This window comes from Pituophis catenifer, unplaced genomic scaffold (assembly GCF_029215685.1).
Source record: "Pituophis catenifer annectens isolate HBS135680 unplaced genomic scaffold, rPitCat1.0.hap2 SCAF_1, whole genome shotgun sequence".
NCBI lineage: Eukaryota > Metazoa > Chordata > Lepidosauria > Squamata > Colubridae > Pituophis > Pituophis catenifer.
In genome coordinates, this window is record NW_027256881.1 from 279,597,597 (window position 1) to 279,623,887 (window position 26,291).

Sequence of the window (26,291 nt, forward strand, 5' to 3'; positions counted from 1 at the left end):
AGCTAGGCAATCAATTCCACAAATCCTTGCAAACATGGAACCAAGAGAAGTTGGGATTTTAAGAGGGAAATACTGTTGGGTTTTGATTTGTTTCTGGTTGGTCTATTTTGAGATGCTGTAACATCACATGGCAGAAGTAGGTGGAAGAAGTATCTAAACTTTTCATTTTCTATCCAAATGATGGGGCAGGATCTCCTCTAAATGTCAGTCGTCATTGTGTATTTAGTACAAGTCATATAGTATTTTTAGTAAAACCAGCAGATGTTTTTCTAGCTCTGCCAATTTCTCTGCTGCTGTCTCCTGGTCTTCTTTAGTTCCCACATGTCCTGCCTACATGAGTCTGTGAGTGACAATGTGGGCAGAAATTGTTAATATGCCTCAAGTTCAGTGGTGGGTTGCTACCGGTTTGCCCCAGTTCTGGCGAACCGGTAGCAGCAGCGGCGGGAGGCTCCGCCCACCTGCCCGGATTTCATCAAATACGCTCTGCGCATGTGCAGAAGCTTCTGTGCATGTGCAGAAGTGTGAGCGAAGCGGTAGCAAAGGTAAGTGACACCACTGTTCAAGTTATTAGTGTGTATTTAAGAATACAAAAATCATGGACAGAGGAGCTGCTTGCAATGTGTTTTGCATTTTCCAAGAGTTCAGTGATTATTAGATCCTGACTTCTAACATGTTATTTTTAATTGAAAATCTTCTCTTCAACTAAGTCAGCTAATTTCTTAATGGGCAGCTAAATTTCCACCCATTATTTCTTTCATTTATAATAAGTCTTATCTATACAAATTCATGTGGTTTTGAGTATGTTACAGAAAGGAGTGGCATAAACTATTTGAGTAAACCTATAATATTGGAATAAATTGTGTGTGGTTTTCAGTTCATTGATCTCTTGCATGTAGTGTGTATGTTTGTGTGTACCTTCTAGACAGTGTTAACGCCTGGCAACTGCCTGGGCAAGTCCCTGTAGTTTTCTGTCAAGATTGTGGGTGTGGTTTACCAGTGCCGCCTCCTTAAGGTTAAGAGAGAGTGAGTGGCCCAAGTTCACATAGCTGACTTTGTGCCTAAGACAGGAGTAGAACTCATGGTCTCCCAGTTTCTAGCCTAGCACCTTCATCTGTATATCAAACTGCCTATTGTATATACACATAGTCCTGAGTTTCTATTCTGAATTAGAAACAATGTTTTAGACTTCTCATATGATATAAGACATGCTTCTCTTAAGAGTCTATTACAGTACATGGTCAGGTGAAAGTAATCAGGAATAGGAGTAAAGTTCAAAGTACTAGAAGTTTATTACATACTATCTATACACAAGAATCTGATCACCTGATGGCCAAGGCAAATTGGTGCTAGATAAGAGTTAATGGAAGTCACGGAGGGCGGTGTAGGTGTGTGTTGGGGTGGAGTGGGGTGGGGTTGGTCTCTTGTTGTAGCGTAGCAACTCCAATCTAATGAAGTATTTGACACCACATTCAGGCTCTGCCTGATCATCATCTACATGTATTTTCTGAAGTTAGGATATGTAGGATGTTGTCATGTTCCCAAATCCAAGAGGGAAAATAGTACAGATAGTCTTTGACTTACAACTGTAGTGGAGCCCCAGATTTCTGTCATATGTTATGACGGTCATAAGTCGAGGCACTCACATGACTGACCCAGTTTTACAACATTATTGCAGTGGATGTTAAGCTACTGCCTCAATCATTAAGCGAATACCATGGTGGTTAAGCAAAGCAACAGGCGGTTTTCACTGTAAACTGGAAATAAATACTGGTTTCCAGCAAAAAACCTAAATTGAGGTGACATGACCATAGGAAGCTGCAAATGGTCATAAATGTGAACTGGTTGCCGAGTGCCCAAAATGTGATTCCGTGACGGGGGAGGCAGCCATCAGAACTTTGAATCTGGGTCACAAGTATCTTTTGGGAATCTGCAAAACATTGAACAGGCACTACGCCACCAGTTGTAAGTCAAGGACCACCTGCATTGTAAAATCCACACCTTAATTTAAAATATTGCAAACAAAATGGCTTTCTAAATAATCTGTAGATCTATGCAACTTTGACTTGCACTTGAAAATGTGCACAACCCAAATGCCTGGGAGGGATTTATTATTATTATTATTATTATTATTATTATTATTATTATTATTATTATCATCATCATCATCATCATCATCATCATCATCATCATCATCATCGAGTGTAGCATGCTTATTTCACATTATATATATTTTTTTATTGCTTTTCCTCCTTAAAATGGAGCTTGAGGTAGCAGGTTCAGTCTAAAGCAATTGAATAAAGCCCATATGATTTATGATCCATCCCAACCTTTGAAATCAGCCAGGTAGAATTTGCCTTTGAGCAGCCACTTTAATATAGGCGAAGGATTGCTGAAATGTTTGATGATTAAATTCCTCCCTGAGGAGTTTTTGAATCTAGACCTTTTCTGACTCTAGCAACATTTTTTTGCCAAAAAATAAAATTGTGGGATTTGTATTAATTGAAATAGTTTATATTTCCCCATTCTAAATGCCAAACACTCCATAAAGTAAAGTTCATAGTATACTTTAGTAAATAATTCCTGTACTTTGTTAAATTCATTTCTCCAAAATTATTTCTGATCAAGAAACTACAGTACATTTTTCAGTAGTATAATAGAGAAAGCTGGTGGACTGTACCTTCTTTCTATGACTTTGACTTTGGAAAGCACTCATGTTTCTAAACAAAAAGATGTGTGCTGATCTCTAGCTACTTAAAAGGACTCCCGGGGTTCACTTGAAGAAGACAACTGTTTTCAAAGGGATTCTTACTGGCTGTTACAGCAGTGACCGTGATTTGTGTACTTTGGGGCAACAGGAGAGGCAAATATTAAAGTGACCCCTGTACTTGGCCATGGGAACTCATGATCTTAAAAGCCTATTCAAGCCGTGTTGTTTGACTTTTACCAATTATTGTGTTGACTAGGGTCAGCATTTTTGATCAGCTGCCTACTTTTTTATTGCTTGGGTGAGAAAACATGTCACATTTTCTTCCAAATGAGGAGGGGGAAAATGTCCTTTTCATTTTAAGGCAGTTGCAATTGTGCTAACCTATGGAGGATTAGGGCAGCCTTCCCCAGCCTGGTGCCAAACAAATACTTTCGAGTAAAAGTCCCAGTATCCTTGTCTGGGGTGTATGGAAGGTAGTCCAAAATATGTGGATGACATCAAGCTGTCAGTTCTGAGCTTAGGATAAGTAATAATGTAAAGCAGGCTTCTTCAACACACCATGTAACACAACCAACATATTGCCTGACTTGGTTCAGCTCATTCATAGGGTTGTAATGCGAAAACTGCCATAAAAGTACTTAATAGCAAATTGGTGAAATACTGCTTCCTATCTGAAAAATATCAAGTATCTTATCACTTTGGAACTTGATGTTGATATCTAAACAGTCTATAATTGTTCTCCACAAATATCAAGTAATACTATATTATATGCCTAACAGCTGACTCAAGCATAACCTCCCTATCATCCTTTCCCAGTAAGATTTCAAAAAGCTTTTGTACTTGGGTTCATCCAGTGTACCAAGTTTCATTTCTGCTCCTTCAGTAATAGCATCAAGTGAAGTAACACTCATAATTCTGGAACACACTCTCTACTCAGTTATTTATTATTTTATTTTATTTTATTTTATTTTATTTTATTTTATTTTATTTTATTTTATTTTATTTTATTTTATTTTATTTTATTTTATTTTATTTTATTTTATTTTATTTTATTTTATTATTTTATTTTATTTATTTTATTTTATTTTATTATTTTATTTTATTTTATTTATTAGTTCGATTTATATGCCGCCCTCAAAACCAGTTATGACTGGTTTTGATCCATGTAAGTTTGGGATGACCTCTGAAGACTTTTATTTTTTCATCAGGCCTATTGCCTTTTTCTTGATGCTGTTGTAGTCCTGTTTATATGGTTTTTTAACAGTTAAAAATTTATTTCCTCTATTACTCTTTCCAGAGATTTGGGAGAGTGCCCAAACAAGACACTCTTTGTTGAGGTTTACAAAAGAAGTGCAAAATAAGTCACCCCAGATTTTATAAACGTTATCTTAAACACATAGAAGAATATTGTATAGGAGTAATTAAGAGCAGAAGTTCTACATTCACATTTTCAGGAAACTTTAAATTCAGTTGATCAAACTGCTAAAACAAACAACTAGAAAGCAGTTTGGTTTAAACAAGTCTTTCTTCCATTAGCCTACTTTAAGGCTTTTGCTTCTTGAATGTGCTAAAATGACTAGTTATAATCTTATTTTGTATATGCAATTGTAAAGTTTCGGTGTATTTTTGTTAAATATACTTGACATAATTAATATAATCCAGAATTCTGAACAAACCTGTATTAGAATCTGATTTTCCTCCTATACAAAGAGTTGAGCCATTGACGAGTTGCCTTAGGTCACCTTTTACAAACTGATAACCCTCCACATATCTTATCCTATCTGTATATTATACATTATCTATCTGCGTTTAATATATACTTTATCTGTATATTAGACTACTGTCTGTCTATGTGATTCTAGGAGTCCAAAACGAATTGATGGTACCTAATCAGTCAGTGAGTGTTAGACTACAACTCCCATAATGTCAGTATGATCAAGGATATTTTACAGCTTGAATCATTACACTTTCTGGCAGAGTTCAGCATAAAACTTCAGCTCTTCAGACATTATTCAGTACTTGGCAGAAGATTCTCAGACACAACTTTACCGAATTAAAGAATGAAACTTTAACCCAACACATTTGTGTGAGAGAGGTGGGGAGTAAGGGAGGGAGGCTTTTTCTTCCTGGGTTCTAAGCTGACAATTATTTGGCTAGTTTCTTGATGGCTGACATATGTTTACATAGGCTATCTGTACCCTATGAATCATTGGTTCCCTCTCACTTGTCACAGCCTTTATATGAAACATCTCCAACATAGAAATGCCTTCTTTAACTTCAAGCTTTATACCATCAGATAATTTGTATTTAAATAAATATACTGGTAGTTTATTTAAGGTATACAGTTTGATTTTTTATTATTATTTAAGACTATAAAACACAGCCTCTGAAAAAACTCCACTTTTTTCTTTCTCTTCCTTTGGTTATGTTTTCTATGTAGAAACATGAAATGTTATGAAATTCTATTCATCCAAGTTAGGAAACTTGGTTTTAGTGTAATTTGCAAATCAGGACAACAATAAAAAATTAAAGTTGAAAAGGATAACAAGAATAATCTAATCCAGATTTCTGCAATCTGCAGACAAATCCAGGATAAGACTATTACTTTTATTTAAGTAACATTAAAACAGAATAAAAATAATTGGGAATTTTGGCATAATACAGCCAATAACGCTATACTCATGTTTAGGGGAATGGAACAAAGAGGATTGTGACTATGACTTCCCTCCAGGACAATATTTTATGAAGTCAGGGATGAATGTCTGAATTCAATTACAGACTCATATTCTTGACGTGTATGAGTCAAAGGTGCACTTGGCAATACACTTATTTTTTGGTAACTGTTCGTTGATGAAATTACTTTAGTATTTATGATAAACAGGTCTCCTTCACCAAATCAAATATCCTTCCTAAAAATCCAGCAGTCAAAATATTTCTGTCTTTATATTTGAAAATATTTCTGAAAGTGTAATTTACTGAGAAAAAAGGTGATTTGAAATAAAAAGCTCACATCATTACTAAATTCACTCTTCCAGAGGTGAAGTTTAAATGATTTTGTCATTGGATTGAAGAATATTATTGGCATGTGGCTAGGAATCCCAACTGTTCCATCTATCAGAATATAATTTAAATATGCTAAGTCCACATTAAAATCAAAGTCAATAAATATATGTGCAATACTGCATCTTTCCTCAATTAAATATTGATCAAGTTCATTTCCCAGTTCAAAAGCACAGTTCAAAATATTTCCCTAAGACTGCCAGCTTAACTCAAGTAAAATATTCATGAAATATGTTCAGCACTCAGGCTTGATTTTTATATAATTCACAATATAATTGTTTGTAGAATGCTTTCCAATGCTGAACTTAAATCTGAAGAAAGAGCTTGCTTATTAATCATATAGTTTATCCATGCAGCACCAGGAAATTTTTGCCGTATTAAAGTTTAAAGGTCCTTTGTGACAGCCTGATATAGCCAGTATTCTGTCTATATATCTCCATATAACTTAGCTATGTCAATGCAGATCTCTCAGAAAATTCTATCAAAAATATTTTTTTTTTTAAAAAAAGAACTTTCACTTTAAATTATTCTTGTTATTTCTTCATAGAAGAGAGGTCCTTACTTATTGTATCCTCAATAACCAATCTACCACATGTTATTAAGAGAGCATCCTTGGGTGCTCTCTGTTATTTCATCTATCTGCATGAAAAATAGTTGGTTGCTTATCTTTGCAGTTGATCATTTAGATCCTCTATTATCTTTGTGATTCAGCAGGAAATAGTGTCATGAAATAAAATGACACTTGAAATTTGTTTTTTCATCAGATACCTGCAACATAGCTTTAATGACATCAATAGTTACTGGAAGAATTCTCTCCAAAATTCTGGTAGGATTTTTGCAGTACATGATTCTACTGTACATACAACTTGATAAATAGCAAGAAGTGATTTTGAAATGGTGCGTTTAACATTTAACCAGACACACATTTTGTTTCTTCATTTCCTCTCTTCTCTTCTTGGAATGAAGAACAAAACACCACAATCTTATGAGCTTTGTTATCTAAGTCTCATGATTTGTTTCTAGAGGTTGATTTAGCAGGCTTGACGTCAGATTCCAGCTTCATAGAATTTTCTGATAAATACCACAAAATGTTCTTCTGCAGGAACAAGGACGCTTGTTAATCCAAAAACACATATAATTCTCATCATATTTTCTTGACCTAAGTTTACGTTTATTAATACTTCTGGTATTTATTTTATTTATTTATTTTATTCGGCTTATATGCCGCCCTATCTCCCAATGGACTCAGAGCGGCTCACAATAATAAAAACACAAGCCACAATACAAAATAAAATCTAATTTTAAATTTAACCCCTAAAACCCCATCAATCCAGGTCAAGGGATTTGAAAAGCCAAGTTTTTAATTCATGGTGGAAGGTGCGAAAGTCAGGCACTAATTGGAGCTCCAAGGGGAGTTGATTCCAGAGGGTGGGCGCACCCACAGAGAAGGCTCTACCCCTGGGGGCCGCCAGCCAACACTGTCTAGCCGATGGCACCCTGAGCAGGCCCTCTCTATGGGTGCGAACCGGACGATGGGATATTGTTGCTGGCTGTAGGTGGTCTGCCAAATATCCTGGACCTAAGCCATATAGGGCTTTATAGGTCATCACCAGCACCTTAAATCTCACCCTTGATTATATTCATTTTTTCTTCTATGCCGTAATGGCCTAAGCCTTTTTTCTTCATTTTTAAAAATTAGAAATCTAAAATAATGAATAAGGATACCAAATGGGCTGAATCCGTAGGGGTGATTTTTAATAATTTTAATTAAATTTTTAATTAATTTTAATTAATTTTAAATTGACTGATATTTATGTAATTTTTTTGTTCCTTCTTGTAAGCCGCCCTGAGGCTTTCGGGAAAAGGGCGGCATATAAATTACATAAATAATAAATAAATAAATATTGAATCTCACCAACGCCAATATTACTTCACTTCTACAGCTGTAAAAAAAATCACTGATATATTAGATGCCACATTTGAAATCACCAGCTTACAGTGCTACTATAATTGGTCGATGATTTTGATAAATAGCTAGATAGCTCACTATGTGTTGGCTGCTCACTTTGCTAGATAAATCGAGATAAAACAAGAGATGTTTTGATAGTGCTACTGCTTCTTTATCCAGGCACCACAGTAAGTTCTGGTTGAAATCGGGTTTTGAGTATGCACACCCAAAGCCTTGTCACAACATGTTCTGCATATCCATGCAGGATGTAAAAAAATTCTGGTAGCAATCCAAAGAAATTTATAACCCTTCTCAAATTTGCTTGTGATCCACAATTTGAGAGGTGCTGTATTCTATCAACATACTACTTCATATTACTTGTTCAGCAACCTAAAATTTTCAAAACCAAGACCTTAGCTTACAAGCTTTTATCTCCTTTCTGTTAGAAATATTGTGGACTTATTTATTTTTTGTATTTATTTATTTATTTCAATTTGTATACCGCCCTTCTCCTAGTGGACTCAGGGCGGTGAACAGCCAGAACTAAAACACATGCCGATACAGAATTTAAAATTGTTAAAAAAATTACATAACTGGCCCAATTTAAAACAATTCAATTAAAACCCCATGACATTTTAAAACTAAAAAACTAAAAAGACTAAAAAAGGGGGAGGAGGTTCACGCCAGCCCTGCATGATGGAAAAGAAAAGTTTTCAGGGCACGGCGAAAGACCCGGAGATCCGATATCCTTCGTATCTCCGGGGGCAAATCGTTCCAGAGGGCAGGAGCTGCCACAGAGAAGGCCCTCCCCCTGGGGGTTGCCAGCCGACATTGCCTGGCTGACGGCACCCTGAGGAGTCCCTTTCTGTGGGCGTGTACTGGTCGGTGGGAGGCTATCGGCAGCAGAAAGCAGTCCTGCAAATACCCAGGTCCTATGCCATGGAGCGCTTTATGAAGAATTATAGTCAGTTAAATCTAAGTTTTATCTATGAATTAACAAATAGCTTTCCAGACTAACCTGGTAGATTATTGTACTGTTTAAATTGTCCTTGAAGCACTGAGATGTATTTTTCTTCATGCTAGGCTATTTTCATATGCTTGAATTGCTTGGACAGGAATATTTTGGTAATCTATGAATTATACCCATGTGGATTATTTAGAACAACACATTTATTTATTTAAAAAAAAAAAAAAGATTGCGTATACTGTGGCATAAAAATTCTCAAATCAGATTCACATATTCAGAACATAAAAAGAATTCTGTTGAGAAGGATATGACACACATAGTTGTGAAACACCCATGAAAATCTATTTTTTTAAGAGTTGAAACTTAACAATATTATATGGAAAGGCTTTCAAAAGTCTTGTTATTATCAATAGTTCCTTTCTTGCTTCTATGTAATCAGTGTTGGAGATTATAAAAATACTGCATCTTTTTCTCCTGCTGGCCAGCCAAACTCAAAGCCTGAGTTCCTCCCCCACTGTGGTTCCCATGGAATTCAGTGTATGAAAATATGTGCAAAATCATGATTTATTAGTATATGTGAAAGGGGGAAACCACACTGAGCATATTCTGAAAATGTGTGTCTTTAAAAGAGCTATTTAATTCTTGACCAACATTCACAGTGGAGATGAGAGATAACATCAGTAAAGAGTCTCTCCAACTTTGCTGTGGATTTCTAGCTTTCTTCCTTTGGTTGTGAAAAAAAAATCAACTCCCTGCTTTCTTCCCACAGAGACAGAAATTATCTTGCTTTTCCTTGTATTCAATTATATTAGAATTATAACAATTTCTTGACGAAGAAAAATCCCCATTGCCTGGTTTGAATGGATCATTTGGAGATTAGCTTTAACTTTTCCTTGATTTTATATTCCTCATTCTTCAAAAGAAAAAAAACTCCGAATCTACAATTTAATGTTCCAAAACAAGATAAAATATCTCTTCTTTTCCTCTTGCCCAAGCTCCCTTGAGTTTAATGTCACCAGTCAAGTCTGAGTAGCAGTTGGTATCCTCTTACTCTTACACTCCAGCAGGTCCTCAGATTGGTTCCATCTCTTCAGAGATTGTCTATTTTACAATATCATAGCATTTGAAAGAATACCAATGTGCATTTAATAGTAATTAAGAAAGTTAATCTCTAGTTTGACATGCCAATTTTGATTATGAAAATGATTGATTGTGAAGTCAACATAGAATTACTTACGTTATATGAAATACATGATTGACTACCTGAAGATCTTTGCTCTAGGACAGGTTTTTCTCAATTTTTGTAACTTTAAGATATGTAGACACAAACTCCCAGAATTCCTCAGCCAGAACGTTGGCTGGGGAATTCTGGAAGTTGAAGTCCACACGTTTTAAAGTTGCCAATTCAGGAAAGAGTGCTCTAGGACACGACTGAATATAGAAGGTGACATATACCTTTGGCTTGCATCTAATTATCATTAGACAAGAATTGATGTCACTTCCTGGAGTTTAAATAGTTTTACCCTTTTGCAATTCATGTTTGTGATGTTTTGATACTACTTCTTGATTATTACCTGGCTATCTCTTAAATATATAGTCATTTCAACTGGATAGCCTATATCTGCACATTTCTTTCTCTTGAGGACTTTGCCATCAGTCTTCTGTCTTTTTTCTAGGTAGTTTATGAAGGATTTTAATATTTTAATCCTAATTGTCTAGTTGAACCTTTTTTTTTAAAAGACTAAAACAAAACTGGTTCAGGAAAGACTTGAGACAAGGCAGGTATGTGCCAATTACTTCTTTAAAACGAAACAGTCTTCCAAGTTCCATTTGGAAAGTGCTTTATGTACAGTCTATCTGAGTGCTAATACAGCTAGACAATATAGCTGTCCTTTTTTATGAATTCCTAGCTGTTTTGTGTTCCTTTGAAATGTTATTTATATCTTGTTGCAGGGATATATCCACTGTCATAGGTTCAAAATACTCAGATCTTTTTCTTTTCTTCACTATGGATGTTTTATCTAACCTTTATTTTTCTCTTTTTGTTGAAGGTAAAACTGGATTCACCATCTGACTTTAAACATTAAAAACTTTTGGTGTCTAAAAGATGTGCCATGGAATGGTAGGAGCAAAGAGCACCACAACATCGTTGCTTGTCTTGATCAGTCATGGGATATTTTTTCCATTTTTTATCTTCAGTTCCTGTATGGTGGAAGGATTGGACTCATGTAAGTAACATTCTTACTATCTGTTTCATGCATATTTCTGCCCTTCTCTGTGATAATTCAGGCAAATGGGTTCTTGTAGAAAATGTTCATAAACCAAGCCAAGCCAAGCCAACATTTAAAGTAGCTATATACTTTAAGGAAGACTATGTGGTGGCTCAGTGATTAAAATACTGGGCTTGTCAGCCAGAAAGCTGGTAGCCCAGATTCAAGACTCGAGCTCCACGCAATGGGATGAGCTCCCGTCCTCACCCCAGCTCCTGTCAACATAGTAGTTCAAAAGCATACAAATGTAAGTAGATAAATAGGTGCCATTTCGGTGGAAGGTAACTGTGCTTCATGACGTCATGTTGGCCACATGACTGCGGAAATGTTTTCAGATAATGCTGACTCAATGGCCTTGAAACAAAGATGAGCGCTGTCCTTGATAATCGACAACAACTAGCAGAGTAAAATCCGCAAGGACTCCTTTACCTTTTTTTTATACTTTTAAGGAATGTGTGCAATCATCTACTTGGCGGGAGCGTTCCACTGGGTTGCATGCTTTTATCTGAAATGGAGATCTGATTTCCACTGGTGATAACGGTAACTACTTTGAATAGGAGTATGGATACAAGACTGGCATTGAATAGATGAGGAAAACATATTTTCAAATCCTGTACTGGATTAAAACAATAGTATATAGCAGTGATGGTGAACCTTTTTGGCACCGAGTGCCGAAACGGTCGCACGGAAACATCGCCAAGGGGCTGCGCTCTGGAAAGGCCAAAGTTCCGGGTTCTGGCGCGCATGTGCACACCGCTTTTCAGCACTGCCACGTGCACGAAGGACAGCTGATCGTCACGTGCACATGTGCTTCAGAAACCCGGAAAACAAAAAAGCAAGGCCGTGTGTGCCGGGCGACATGGCTTTGCGTGCCACTTTGGGCACGCATGCCATAGATTCGCCATCACGGGTTTATAGTATTTAAGCGTGGGCCTTATTTGTTGCATGTGATCAAGATAATCATCTTTGTAAGTAATACCAGTCCATATTGTTAAGTTAGATAAAGGTAAAAACATTTCCATGAATACTCTCCAAAGAATAGACTACATGTCCTTCTATACTGTTTCCAAGTATTTTCTCCCATATAAATTCATTTACTTCAGAAAGGCAGTAAAAGAAATAATGGCAAATCATGTGTGTGTGTGTGTGTGAGTGAGTGAGAGAAAGACAGACAGACAGACTGATAGACTGTGTGTGTGTGTGTGTGTGTGTGTATGATATATAAAGAAACATAAAAATAAAAAATGTAAAATATATTTATAATGGAAATGAAATTTGGACTTTGAAGAAACAGGATAGAGTATTTTCAAATTTGGGGTTGGAGAAGGTTTCTTAGACCATCATAGATAGCCAAGAAAGAAAGTAAATGGATAATAGAACAAATCAATCTAATATTCAAGGCACAAATAACCAAACTTAAATTACCATTGTTTTGGACACATATTGTGAAAATCCTGTTTCCTTGGGAAGTCCACAATGCTGGGAAAGTTGAAAAGAGGACGACCAGCAGCAGGGTAGATGGACTTGATTAGAGCAGTGATAGGTACAGAATTGGAAGATTTTAACAACTTCATTGATGAGAGATCATCCTGGAGAGATCAATCTGTGTGGCCAACTGACAATTGTCACTGACTTGTTGGCTCATAATCAAGTGGTTGAAATGCTTTAAATTAGTTACAATATCTACAATCAAGATTATCCCTTCAAAATAATATTGATAATAGCTGACTCATTCACGAGATTATCAACATAGTTTTCATATTCCTCCTGTATATATATTGTATTTAAACCTTCACTGGGAAAAAAGGTAAACTGAAGGGGGAAAAAGATTTCCTTGTGAGAAAGAAACTTGGTTTTAGGGGTCCCTCTGGCACTGAGTGTTCTATGGATTAGAGCCTGTTGGGAATTAGTTGAGGTTCAGAAAAATGAAAATTCCATGTATATGGGCAGCAAAAGTAACCTACAGCAAGAAATGGGCTCTATAACCTTAGAGATGAATCAAATTTTGAGTACCATATAAATATCGGATTTGTCAGTTTTCTTGGAAAAATGCTGTTTTCTTACATAACAATTTATTCTTGTACATTTCACCATGAAAGCTGCTGAATGTGTGAGAGTGGAGTGTTAGATGATAGATAGGTAATTTATTTAATAATATCCTGGTTTTATTTATGTTTCAAATCCTCTTAGTGGGAATAGTTCAGAAACAAATACAGCCACCAGACCAGGGTGGACCTAGTTACCCGCTGCACATTGCAGGGGAACTGGCTGCCTCCTGAAGCGCGACTCTTGAGGTTTGCATTTTGGAATCTGGGCAGCGATGGCTGGAAAGGAGGAACGTTTCCCTTTAGGGGCTCCCATTCAGCTTGACTTGGCTCCTGGGCACAGAGAGGGTTAGGCGGCGGCAGCGGCAGCTCCTCACATTGCTGGGGAGTGAAGTCAGCGGGGTCACAGGAGTGACCAGCCACAAATCGTGGCACCCGCCTTGTTCCCCAAAGCTGCAGGGCAGATTCCTCCCCCCTCAGACCATCCCAAAGAGGTTTGTTCCTCAGGCTGTGCTCTGTCCCTCCCCCCAGAGCATGCTAGGGGTCTCTTTGGGGGAAAACGAGTAGTCCCTGCACCTCTCGCTTGCAGGAGGAAAAGAAGTGCGGCGCCACTTTAAATGCTGGTAGGCAGAGGTAAAATACTTTTTTCCTTGTTTTCCTCCCCCAAAATTAAGGTGTGTCTTATACTCCAGTGCGTCTTATACACCGAAAAAAACGGTAATTGTTCTAACTGTCAGGAAATTTCTCCTTAGTTCTAAATTACTTTTCTCCTTGATTAGTTTCCACCCATTGCTTCTTGTTCTATTCTACCCTCAGGTGCTTTGGAGAATAGTTTGACTCCCTCTTCTTTGTGGCAACCCCTGAGATATTGGAACACTGCTATCATGTCTCCCCTAGTCCTTCTTTTCATTAAACTAGACATACCTAGTTCCTGCAACCGTTCTTCATATGTTTTAGCCTCCAATTCCCTAATGAACTTTGTTGCTCTTCTCTGCACTCTTTCATATATTATATGTTTAATATAAAGATAGCCACTCAAGTTACAAGCATGTTCTGTATGAAGTCAAATAGGATCTTAATTATAGAAGTGATATGTAAACAAAACTAATTAGCTGATCACTGTCTGCATTTCTGCCTAACTGACTGAATGTTGCTTAGTCTTCTGACTATTTATTTATTTATTATTTATTTATTTATTAATTTTATTTCTATACTGCCCTTCTCCCGAAGGACTCAGGGCGGTGTCCAGCCTAATTAAAAACACAAAGACAGACAAAATTTAAAAATTATTAAAATTATTAAATGATAGGCCCAATTTATAAAAACCCCAAATTTAAAATCCCATTTAAAACCAATTAAAATTGTTTTTAAAACTATTGCAGTTTGATGAGAACAACAATTCTGTAATGTCAGCTTAAAAGATATTTCTTTGTATCCATCTTCCCCATACTGCTGTGGCTTTTGGTAAAATGATATTTTCTAAGACATCTTTCCAGTGTAGCTAGAATATAGCTGTGGAATGGAAATAACTTTTCAACACCGAAACATCTATCTACTGAATGCAGAAGCTTAACCCAGCAATTTATTCTGCCAATTAATGTGTTTTCCCACCTGTTCAAGTGTTAGCTATTTTCCACTCAAATGAAGGCTCTGTATGAGGTTCTGCGTGTGTGGTCTGCACAGAGCCTTCTTCAAATTCCTAAAAATTAGAGGTGGAGAAAAGGAGTGTTTAAAAGAAAACAAACACTTTAAGTCTTCGTGAGATCCCCTTTAATATACAAAATTTGTGAATATGAACATTGCATTAATGTTCTATCCATGGAAATGTTGGTTGGGGTGGGCATTAGGAAAACTTCTGTACCTTGCTGTGAATGGATATAAAGTTACCAATGATGAAACATGCTTCTTGATTTTATTGTTTAAGTGTTTGCTTGATTGATATGTCACTTTTCTTCCAAGAGTTCCCAGCATCTTAGATGAGGGTCTCCATTTTATTCCAGTAATATAATCTCATATCATCTCAATATCATAAATTGGGGCCCAAGTCACCAATTAGGTTCCCATGGATGAGACTGGCCTAAAACATCGATCTCCCTATTCCAAGATTCTTAATCACAACATCACACTGGTCTTCACTGCTTTTGAGAATGATCAGTGAAAGATTCGTAATGCGAGGTTTATTAAGTATTCTAAGGATATCCATGACTCCTGCAAAGAGAACAGAATTTTTTTAAAAATGTGAAATGTTTTGTCATAAATATAAAGTGAGTGAATATTGGGAGGAGCATTTTATACATTTGCATGGGAGCATTTGTGAAATATTGTAAAGTGGAAATTGGCAAATGCTATAAATGGTTAAGCGTCCCCCCAAAAAAAAGTTTAAAAATATGTGATAAGTACTCTAACTGGAAAAACATTTAAGATATGGATAAGGTTTGTTTATGAAGTGACCAATCCAGTTGTTTAACTGTGCATGAGATTACATCCATACTCCATGATTAGGAGAACATTGCTATTGTTCCCCTGTAGAAAGAAGAAGGTAGCAAAAGCGAATGCAAGAACTGCAGAGGGCTTGTTTTGTTAAAGAGCATCTGGGAAGATATTTGGCAGTTTTCTGATTAAAATAATAATATGAAAAATGACATGAACCAAATTAAAAAGTAAAATGTAGCTTCATGCTGGCAGAGTTTTGCTATTCAGTAGATCCTTGAAAAACATGTATGAATCTGAGGGAGAAAAGCTTATTGTATATTTGTTTAGAGAAAGTGTATGATAATCTTAATAGGAGTATGACATTTTGTATAACTATCATTGAAAATTGCTGCTAAATGTAGTAAAAGCAGCATATGAAGAAAGAAGAACATGTGTGAGACAAAATGGAATACTTCAAGAACTACCGTGTTTCCCCAAAAATAAGACCCTGTTTTATATTTTTTTGAACCCTGAAATAAGCGCTTGGCTTTATTGCCATGTGCTCAAAAGCCCGATTGGGCATCCCCTCTTAGGGGATGTCTTATTTTGGGGGAAACAGGGTAGCAAAAACTAAGAGAAAGATGTAGTTGTTTAATAGAGATGGTCCTTGCTTAACAACCTTAATGGGACCAGAATTTCCATCGCTAAGAGAAGCAACTATGGTATTAGGTGAAACATCCCATGATTACACCACTTAGTGATAGCAGTTCTGGTAGTACAGATTGTGGTCTCTAGATGAGGGCCACATCGTAGTTAATCAAGGACCTTATCCTTCTGCTCTGTCATTCTTGCTCCACTTCAACTCTCCCCCCCACACACACACCTATTCCCCGTCCCCAGCTCTGCCCTTCTGGCCAGTCTGCACTCCACTGCCACCCACTGCTTCCCTCAGCTGACTTTTGCCATCTGCTGCTGAAGAGGCGTGTCCAGCAAGGCAGCTGCTGGCCCTTGGTGAGGTTGTGGATTATATCCCTGACGCCTAGATTGGGATAAAGCAGTTGTTGTAGGACACAAGCATCAGCTACAACAATTTGTGGCTGATAATCTTTGGCATTTCTTGAGTTTCCACCCTAGATGACTCATCCTATAGCTCTTACAATTCCCAGACAGTATAACTGATTACAGAGTCAAGAGGTGTAGTCTGAGCCATTTGAAAGGTGCAAGACCCTCCTAAAGTATAATAAGCATGAACTTCAAATAGACATTGTGTAATCCTTAGAATATGAGATTTTATTTAATGAAAGAACAATTTTTTCTAATTTTTATGGCTGTATAAAGAAGCATAAAATCTTGCAGAAAGTTTCTTAAAACATTAAATGGCTGCTCTGAATGGGATTTTTTTCCCCCTAGCAGTCCAGAATGTGACTTCATGTGATATTCTAAAGATTTTGATCAATGCACTGCATTGTGAAGAGTCCACTCAGAGCTGCTCTTGTATGGTTTCAGTTGTTCCAGGATGTAACTATTAGTAATTCCCTATTAATTATATAGTGATGCAAAAGTCTTCCATTCTAACAATGGATTGATCTAAATGCAGTTCTCTTGTTAAAGATAGGTTAGTGTCATCTTTAAATGGGATTATTTATTTATTTGTTTGTTTATTTGTTTATTCATTCATTTAATTTCTATAGCTGCCCAATTCAACCAAGTGAGTCTGGCTGATTTACAATTGTAAAATTACAAAAAAAAAAAAAAAAAACCCACAGTAAAACAATAAAAACATCCACAAAATAATTAAGTACAAACAGCAGCCATGATAATTAATCAACTAATAGAAAAGCTAATTAACAGGGCCTTTAACACATTCTGGGCCCTAGGCCCTAACCAGGTTTTTAAAGCTTTGTGAAAAGCCAGCAGGATTGGGTCCATTCTAAGCTTTGAAGGGAGAATATGCCATAAGGGAGGGTCTACAACAGAAAAAGGCCACCATCTAATCCTTGTCAGTTGATACTTCTTGGCTGACAGGATCTGCAGCCACCCAAAGGGACTGAGTCACCTAAAACAGGCAACTATCAGCAGTTGCAATAAGAGTAGAGAAATAGTTACATTTCACCATCCTTATCACCATGAGGAAAGCCCTAATAGCAGCTCTAGCTGATGTCAGGTGTATTCAATCTATGTTTTACACCAGTGGCACTTGGACTGTATACATTCTCTCAGTTCCATCATATACTACAAGGAACACTGGGAACTCTGGACACAGAGAAGCCACCCAGGTGCAATCTGATCTAAAGACTATTTGCTGTTCCACACAGCCACTCAGGTTTCAATTGAACCAAGAAGCAGGTTTTCTGGAATAACCGCAATCTCCCTCTGGAAACCAGTTGGGTCATTAGTCACTTGGGGGGGGGCAGTCCAATAGGCCCAGCCTCCCTGCAAAGGGAGGGGGATAGCACCAGAAAACTGGAAACTCACCAGCAAATGCTGACTGCTAATTTGTGTTCATGTATGCACTCTGCTAGTCTTCTGCTGTCTCTACTATATAGTGAAATTAGGAGTACTATATGATAGTTTGCATACCATCTCCTTTCTTAATAATGTTATATAGACTAATCTCAATCAAAGCTCATTGTTTTGTTTTCCAGATTTACTGGCATAGTTTGAACTACATAGTTTGAATAGCCATTTTGGTCTGGTTATTAAGGTTCCAGGCTAGAAAGCAAGAGACATAAGATCAAGTCCTGTCTTAGCATGAAAACCAGCTGAATGACCTTGGTCCAGTCACACACTCTCAGCCCACAGAGTTGTTGTGACGAAAATAGAAGGAAGGTATATTGGATATGTTTGTTTCCTTTAGTAAAAATAATAAAGGTGGGGATAGATAGGTAGGTAGGTAGGAGGTAGATATTGTATAGAACAGGGGCGTCAAACTCGATTTCATTGAGGGCCACATCAGAGTTGTGTTTGACCTCAGGGAGCCAGGGTGGGCATGGCCAGCTTGACATCACTCATGTCGTGGGTGCCTACGATGGCCCGAGTGCTCTGCCAGTGAAGACCGGCTCCCAATCTCCGTTTTCAGCTGGGACAGCCTCCTGCAATCCTCTGCCAATGGAAACAGAGCTTGGGAGGGCTACATGGGCCCTCTCAAGCTCTCTTTTCTCTGGCAGAGGCACCAAGGGCTAGTCCTTTGCTCTTTCCAGAGTGGCTCCATGGGCCAGATCTAAGTACCCTGCTGGCCAGATCCGGCCCACGGACCTTGAGTTTGACACCCCTGGTATAGAATATCACTATACTGACATCTTTGATTGATCTCTTTTGAATCAGTTACTCCGTCCACTGGTGGTGTTTAGCATACTAATTGGAGTATGGAACTTTTCTTTCTGAGTTCAGAGATCTTTTGGAAGACTTTTCTCTGTTTCTGTTTACATCTTGATGTTTTTACTGAGGTGATTGTAATACTACACCTTTTCTCTTCTAGCAGGTCTCTGAAATGTTAACTTCTTCTCTTCTTTGTGGTGTCTGCCGTCAGTTCTGACATCCAGTTTACTTTCTTTTGATGCTTGGTCTTTGGCAGTCTTTTTTCACATCCATCCTAAACAACTACTTTGATTTCATTCCTCAGTTCCTGTTAATGAGGTTCAGGACTTTAAAGTGATTCCCAATGTTCTCCTTCAAAATATGTGTACATGCTCAAGATCATATCTTGAAAACTGGTTGGTTTTGTTCTTGAGCTTAAATTGAAACTTCCACATGAACAATTTTTGATTTGTTCCACAGTCAGCTCCAGGCACATTTTTGCTCTTAAAACCGCCAGTTATGTGTTGCAATAATATATAACCAATTTGATTTCTGTGTACTCAATCTGAAGATGTCCATGTATGTACATGCTATTTCAGTTGTTTGGAGTCTGTTACCAATGAATTATAAGTCATTCTTATTTCATTTCTGCTTCCTAACTATGTTTTCCTCTTATTTTAACTAGGTATCCTTATTAATTATTAGGTTGTAAATCAAAAGTTTGGCACTATCAAATGTTGAGTTTATAGTTAAAGGTGTTATATAGCATGGCAGCAAAATCCATGAATCTATTATAATTTTTACCACTTCTGTTTTCAGTAAAGGTTAATGTTGAGACCTGCCAATGTTATCTGAGGATTACTAAGGGAACAAAAGAATGAATGATGCTGCAGCTCTTAAGTGCAGGTGTGCTTTGGAAATTTAAGTTGAAAGAATCTTTCATGATGTACATCTGCCTCCATCAGAACTATTTCATGTCTTTTGGGGCTTGATCTCTTTAATCCTGCTCTTCCAGTTCTCTTCAGTGAAACACCCACTTTTTCAAATCCTTACCTTTTCAGTGCCAGTTTCTTCTCCTTCTGTTACTTTGACTTCAGAAACTATATGTTTCTCAGCTCTTAGTTTGAGAGTTTGTTACACACCTCCAATTTGTAGGTGTAGCAGTGTCAGTATTCTGTAGACCATGGGTGTCAAACTTGTGGCATCACATTGCCATCACGTGATGTATCGTGGCGTTTTTCCCTTTAGCAGAGTTGGGGTGGTCGTGCATGTGATGCATCTGGCCCGTGGGCCGCCATTTTGACACCCCTGCTGTAGACCATTACCTATAGAGCAACAGAAAATAATCAGCATATTTCAGGAAAACAGTGTGCTGAGTAAAACTCAAAGCCTTCCTAAAGATCTCTCTCTTTCCTTGAGTTCACTCATTCTGATTTGAAATCCCAAGCCATCTTTTTAGTACATAGTGATAATCATTTCACATTCTGTAATAGCAGGCGAAGCTTCAATAAATACAGTCCAGGAATATTTTATTTAGCATGTTATTGAACGTGTTCTAAGAATGAACTAAATTAAAAGCACAGTAGCTGTTTTCTGCTCATATTACATCAAAAGAATTTAAGTTAGTACAGGCATGTCCTAGAGGAGCTTATTCACCCACCCATTTAATTCTGCTGCAAATTAAACCAGTTTTTAAAACTGAAATTAGATAATGTGTTGTGTTATATGGACAGATTTATATTAAGTAGAATGCATTCTGCGTTGCAAATAATAACTATAGAGACAAAATATACATCACTCCTACATTTGCCTATGAGACTCATTTTTGCTGTTCCCTCTTCTTTAGCTTTAAAAGCCTATTGGCAGTTAATGGAAATAAGAGTATTTCATTGTCAGTGAGATGGGGGGAACATAATATTTGGGAGAGGAGACAATTTTTGCCTGTTCAGAAAGTGCCTCTCACAGCGAGAGCTTCAGATATTTTTAAAGGCCTGTCTATAATGATCGATTGCTTGCATTTGAGATGAATATTGTGCATTTTCTTTGTCTGATTGTGGCTGTTTAGCATTGGGTTTCTGGGTCTGATCCTACAATTATTGCCAAATTATCTGAAAATATTGTTATTGTTGTTACATTCCATAATCCTATTAAAATATGAAATGGATATCTTTTCCATTTTGGAAAGGATAGCTGTATTGCTTTTTTAAGATACAGATTTTATTGAAATAGGAGAGCTCTATTGCTGAAAATACAGTATAGTCTTAGCTTGGCAAGGCAGACATATTACAGAAAAACATTTTAATAGATAGTTCTGTGTACGGCATAGCTTCCTCCATGGTTTCTTAGTGGCAGAGGTTTAATGAGCATGTGGTAATCCTAGTGTTGCGTGTTAATTAAGGTAATTCAACTCTGTGCTTTTTGTGAATCTCCAGCTGGTGATTGCATTGGTGCAAGACTATAATTAGTCTTTATTTCCCTTTTGATGTCTTTTGTTTAAAAAAGTTTTGAAGAAGCTTGAAATGATTAGGCACATTTTATCCTGTGTATGTAACTGAATCTAATTACATAAATGTATAGCTATGATTACATAGACAAACCCTTTATCTTGAATATGATCTCATTTACTCATTTTAGTATATTAAAAAAAGACTTCTACATAATGCACTCTTGATAGAGAAATAGTAATTTTTCAATCAGCATTGAATATGAAGAAGACCACAGTGGAGCAATTATTACTTGGTTCTTTACTGTTAACTCAGTACTCAGAATAAAAACTACACACATCCTCAGTTTGGAAGAACCTATTAAAGATCAATATTAATACTGATTAATATTAAAGACAAATATCTGTTAAATGGCAAATGGGATTTTTCAAGTACAAAAACACTTGTGCTTTACTTATAACTTATATTTAATTTAATTTAATTTAATTTAATTTCCAATTTATATACCGCCCTTCTCCCTGAGGACTCAGGGCGGTGTACAGCCAAGATAAAAAACATAGAATACAAATATTAAAACATTTAAAAATATATATAAATTTTGGCCCGAAAGTTAAGAATCACAGACTAATTAAAAGAATTTAAAAATTTTAAAAATTTCTTCTTAAGCCAACCCGGCTTGCTGAAAAAGATAGGTTTTCAGGGAACGACGGAAGGCATTGAGGTCCTGGATTCTTCTTATCTCCGGGGGCAACTGATTCCAGAGGGTGGGAGCCCCCACAGAGAAGGCCCTCCCCCTGGGGGCCACCAGCCTACATTGTTTGGCTGATGGCACCCTGAGGAGGCCCTCTCTGTGGTAGCGCATGGGTCGATGGGAGGTCATCGGTAGCAGCAGGCGGTCTCGGAGATAGCTAGGCCCTATGCCATGGAGCGCTTTAAAGGTGATAACCAACACCTTGAAGCGCACCCGGAAGACCACCGGGAGCCAGTGCAGCTCGTGCAGGAGCGGTGTTACATGGGAGCGCCATGTTGCACCCATCACTACCCGCACTGCTGCATTCTGGACCAGCTGGAGCCTCCGGGTGCTCTTCAAGGGGAGCCCCATGTAGAAACCGTTGCAGTAGTCAAGGCGAGAGGTGACGAGGGCGTGAGTGACTGTGCACAAGGAATCCCGATCAAGAAAGGGCCGCAACTGGCGAATCAGGCGAACCTGATAAAAGGTCCCCCTGGTAACAGCCGTCAGATGTTCCTCCAAAGACAGCTGCCTATCCAGGAGGACTCCCAGATTGCGAGCCCTTTCAGTGGGGGCCAAAGACTCGCCCCCAATAGTCAGTGATGGAGTCAACTGACTATATCGGGATGCCGGGAGCCACAGCCACTCAGTCTTGGAAGGGTTGAGCCTGAGCCTGTTCCTCCCCATCCAGTTATATACTTATATAACTGTGAATATACCCTTTTTAAGCAGAAGCAGCATGCCGAATGATGAGTTTTGTTCATTTTTCAGGGTAAAATTCCTAACAGAAATCGGATCCACTGGATTTTATCTGTTAATTTGAGGGCTTACTATAAGCAGACTCTTAATTGATTGGGTTCATTTATAAATACAGTAAATAAATGAATTTAAATTTTTATTAAGAGTGCAGTAGGAACTAAAATAAGTTATATTTAAAGCTCATTATTCATCTACTTAATGGAATGGAATGGAATGGAATGGAATGGAATGGAATGGAATTTTTTATTGGCCAAGTGTGATTGGACACACAAGGAATTTTTTTGGTGCATATGCTCTCAGTGTAATTCCATTCTATTCTATTCTTCTAAAAAGATGTATCTTGGTAAATCTTGGATTTCATCACAAAATAGCTTATACTACATCTGTCCATACTCTTACTTTGACACTTTGGGACAGATTTTAGCCTGTTGAAGACACCTGAATTTTATGAAAATGTCTAGCAAGGGGACAAGGAGAGTTAGAAGGGGGAATTTCCTTTTACAAACATATGGCACCTTAGCAAATACAATATAGTGTAACATTTTCTAGTTTACAGCTATTTTCTAGTTTATTAGATGTTTAACTTGTATGTTAGGAGTGTATTTATATATACTTGCCATGCAAAAAAAGCTCTTAATGCATTTAATTATCTCTATTATAGTACACAATTCCTATACTCTAATGCACATGTTAATGGACTAGAATACACTTTATGATGTTATTTTTACAATAACTGATGGTTTTAACGTTGCAGAGTTTTATTTTATTTATTTATTATTTATTTTTCACATTTCTAAACCACTCATCTGCCTCAAAGAGGAACTCTGGTGGTGTACAATAGAACGTCAAAATAAAAAAAAAGTATATAAAATTTAAACAGTTAAAATTAGGTTTTTAGAATTAAAATTATTATCTGTTTGTTTCCACGGTTGCAAGATTTTCATATTTATAACAATATTGATGGGTGGTAGCTGTTTATACTCGGTTGTTTTTTCCCATTTCTTCAAGGAGGAAAATAGCTTGGTTTAATATGAGACAATTATGATTTCAGCTTCATAGGTGGGATACATGTGTAGTCGGATTATTTATAAAATATGATTGCTTAGGAGAGGCTAAAACAAGTATTTTTATAATCAGTGTCCAATCATCAGTGGTACAATAAGCTAAATATTTCTGTAGAAATAAACCTGCTACATCCCAACACATGATTAAATTTCATGTTCCACTGGGGTTTTTTGTTATGTTTCCTGGGATGGGATGGGATGGGATGGGATGGGATGGGATGGGATGGGATGGGATGGGATGGGATGGGACTGGGTAGGGTGGGGCAGTTTAGACAAACTAACAGGGATAGTTAGATTTATGAATAATTACATATGTCTTTATCTCTTTATTAATAAAATTGTTTCTTACTGGACTTTACAGAAACTTGTGAATAGATACAATCTACTTTGAGCTGCTGCTCTTAAAAATAATCTTTTGTGGATTGTCTTCTGAAGAACAAACTGCATTTAATAAATCCCTATTCTTGGTTATTGTTTCTTTATTCTGATGAGAAATATTAGTGGAACAGAGTGGGTGAATGGATTTCAATCTTTTTTATCCACCTGCCTTTTCTGTTCAAAATTGCTGCCAAGCCAACTGTGTTTTAGCTTGTGGTAATCAGGATAGGTATAATGTTTTAAGCTACATAAAGCAACAAGTTCAAATTCTTATTTATCTTGGTCTTGGCTAAATCACTGTTTGAAGTTAACTGACTTCATAAATCCTACTGACCTTGTTTCCTGAGGGAAGACTTGGATAATCATAATCAATGTCAAAATCTGGTGAATGCTCATTCATGGTTCTCAAAAGAGAACATTTGTATTTTCATAGAAAAAGATGGAGATTTGGGCCCACCATTCATCACTAATCTGCTTCAGAGTAACAAGACAAGAATGCACATTCTTGTTATGTTTCAGTGTTTGTTGAAATGCTGTGGTCCTGGGTTTATTACACATTAGTAGTAAAATTACACATAACAGTACACATTAATAGGATTTATTGCTTAAAAGCTGGGGTCATAGTTTCTGTTTTCCTTTGCAGACTGTCCACAGCCATCCAAACCTGAGAATGGAGGTTACAAATGTCATCCAACGCCTTGCAAAGACCCACTGACATCTGACAGTGTCATAGAGTATTTCTGTGACAAAGGTTATGTATTGAAAGGAGATTACAAATATTTGACTTGCAAGAATGGCAAGTGGAATCCAGAACTGGAGGTTACCTGTAGACTTAGCCAAGGTCAGTATATCTGAGTGAATATGCTTACTTTTGCTTTCTGTGCTGTTAATTTTTGTCCAGTGTTTTCAGATACTGACATAAAACCCTAGCTACACCATAGGACAGTATTGGGTTAGATTCAATCTAAAAAGAAATCTTTATTTCAAACTTATTTCAGTTCTCTATCAATGTAGCTGCCTATTCTCTCACAACAACTTTATTTATTTATTTATTTATTTATTTATTTATTTATTTATTTATTTATTTATTTATTTATTTATTTATTTATTTATTTATTTATTTATTAAATGTTTATACCGCCCTTCTCCCGAAGGACTCAGGGCAGTGTACAGCCAAGACAAAAAACCAACAATATAAAAGTTAAAAACAATTTAAAATTATTAAATAGTTTGGCCAATAATCTAAAATAAAATAACCCATTAAAATAATATTTTAGGCCAGCCCTGCTTGATAGAATAATAGTGTTTTAAGGGCGTGGCGAAAGGTACGAAGGTCGAGAATCCGATGAATCTCCGGGGGCAGCTCGTTCCAGAGGGCAGGTGCCCCCACAGAGAAGGCTCTCCCCCTGGGGGTCACCAGTCGACACTGTCTAACCGACGGCACTCTGAGGAAGCCCTCTCTGTGGGAGCGTACTGGTTGATGGGAGGCTGTCGGAAGACCACCGGGAGCCAGTGCAGCTCGCGCAGGAACGGTGTTACATGGGAGCATCGAGTCGCCCCCATAATCACCCGCGCAGCCGCATTTTGACCAGCTGGAGCCTTCGGGTGCTCTTCAAGGGGAGCTCCATGTAGAGACCGTTACAGTAGTCCAGACGGGAAGTGATGAGGGCGTGAGTGACTGTGCACAAGGCATCCCGGTCCAGAAAGGGACGCAACTGGTGAATCAGGCGAACCTGATAAAAAGCCCCCCTGGCCACAGCCGTCAGATGGTCTTCTAAAGACAGCTATGAGTCCAGGAGGATGCCCAAGTCTAGGCAGCTTATAAGCAATAAAAATACAGATTGGGGGTGGGGGAGGAAACAATAACCACTCACTCACCGCCGGTGACAACACACAGTCAAACGAGCCATTTGATGGGCTCCACTGTGCAATATATTCCCCATGTAATTCAGAAAACTGTAATTTGCAGAGATACAGAAAATGTTTCCTAATATCTGCAGCTTTTCTGACTCCCTGTCTCAGCGGCCCCCAACTTTTTGAGCACCAGGGACAGTTCCATGGAGAGGTTTTTCCAGGGACCAGAGGGAACATGGTTTTGCATGCTGCCTGCATCCTACGGATGGGACTTCACTTGATTGCGCAGCCCGGTTTCTGGTGCGGCCCAGTGCCGGTCCACAGACTGGGGGTTGGGGATCCCTGCCCTATACTGC

The 26,291-nt window shown here is 37.6% G+C and overlaps 1 protein-coding gene across 1 annotated transcript in view; it reads left to right on the forward strand.

Annotated features, from left to right (window-relative positions):
* The window catches only part of SUSD6 (sushi domain containing 6), a 62,091-nt gene that overhangs the window by 19,106 nt on the left and 16,694 nt on the right, over positions 1–26,291 (forward strand). Inside the window, exons 2-3 of the mRNA XM_070931263.1 lie at positions 10,734–10,910; positions 24,725–24,922. Of these exons, the coding sequence (XP_070787364.1) occupies positions 10,790–10,910; positions 24,725–24,922 (319 nt within the window). The 5' untranslated portion in view covers positions 10,734–10,789. The remainder of the gene's footprint in view (positions 1–10,733; positions 10,911–24,724; positions 24,923–26,291) is intronic.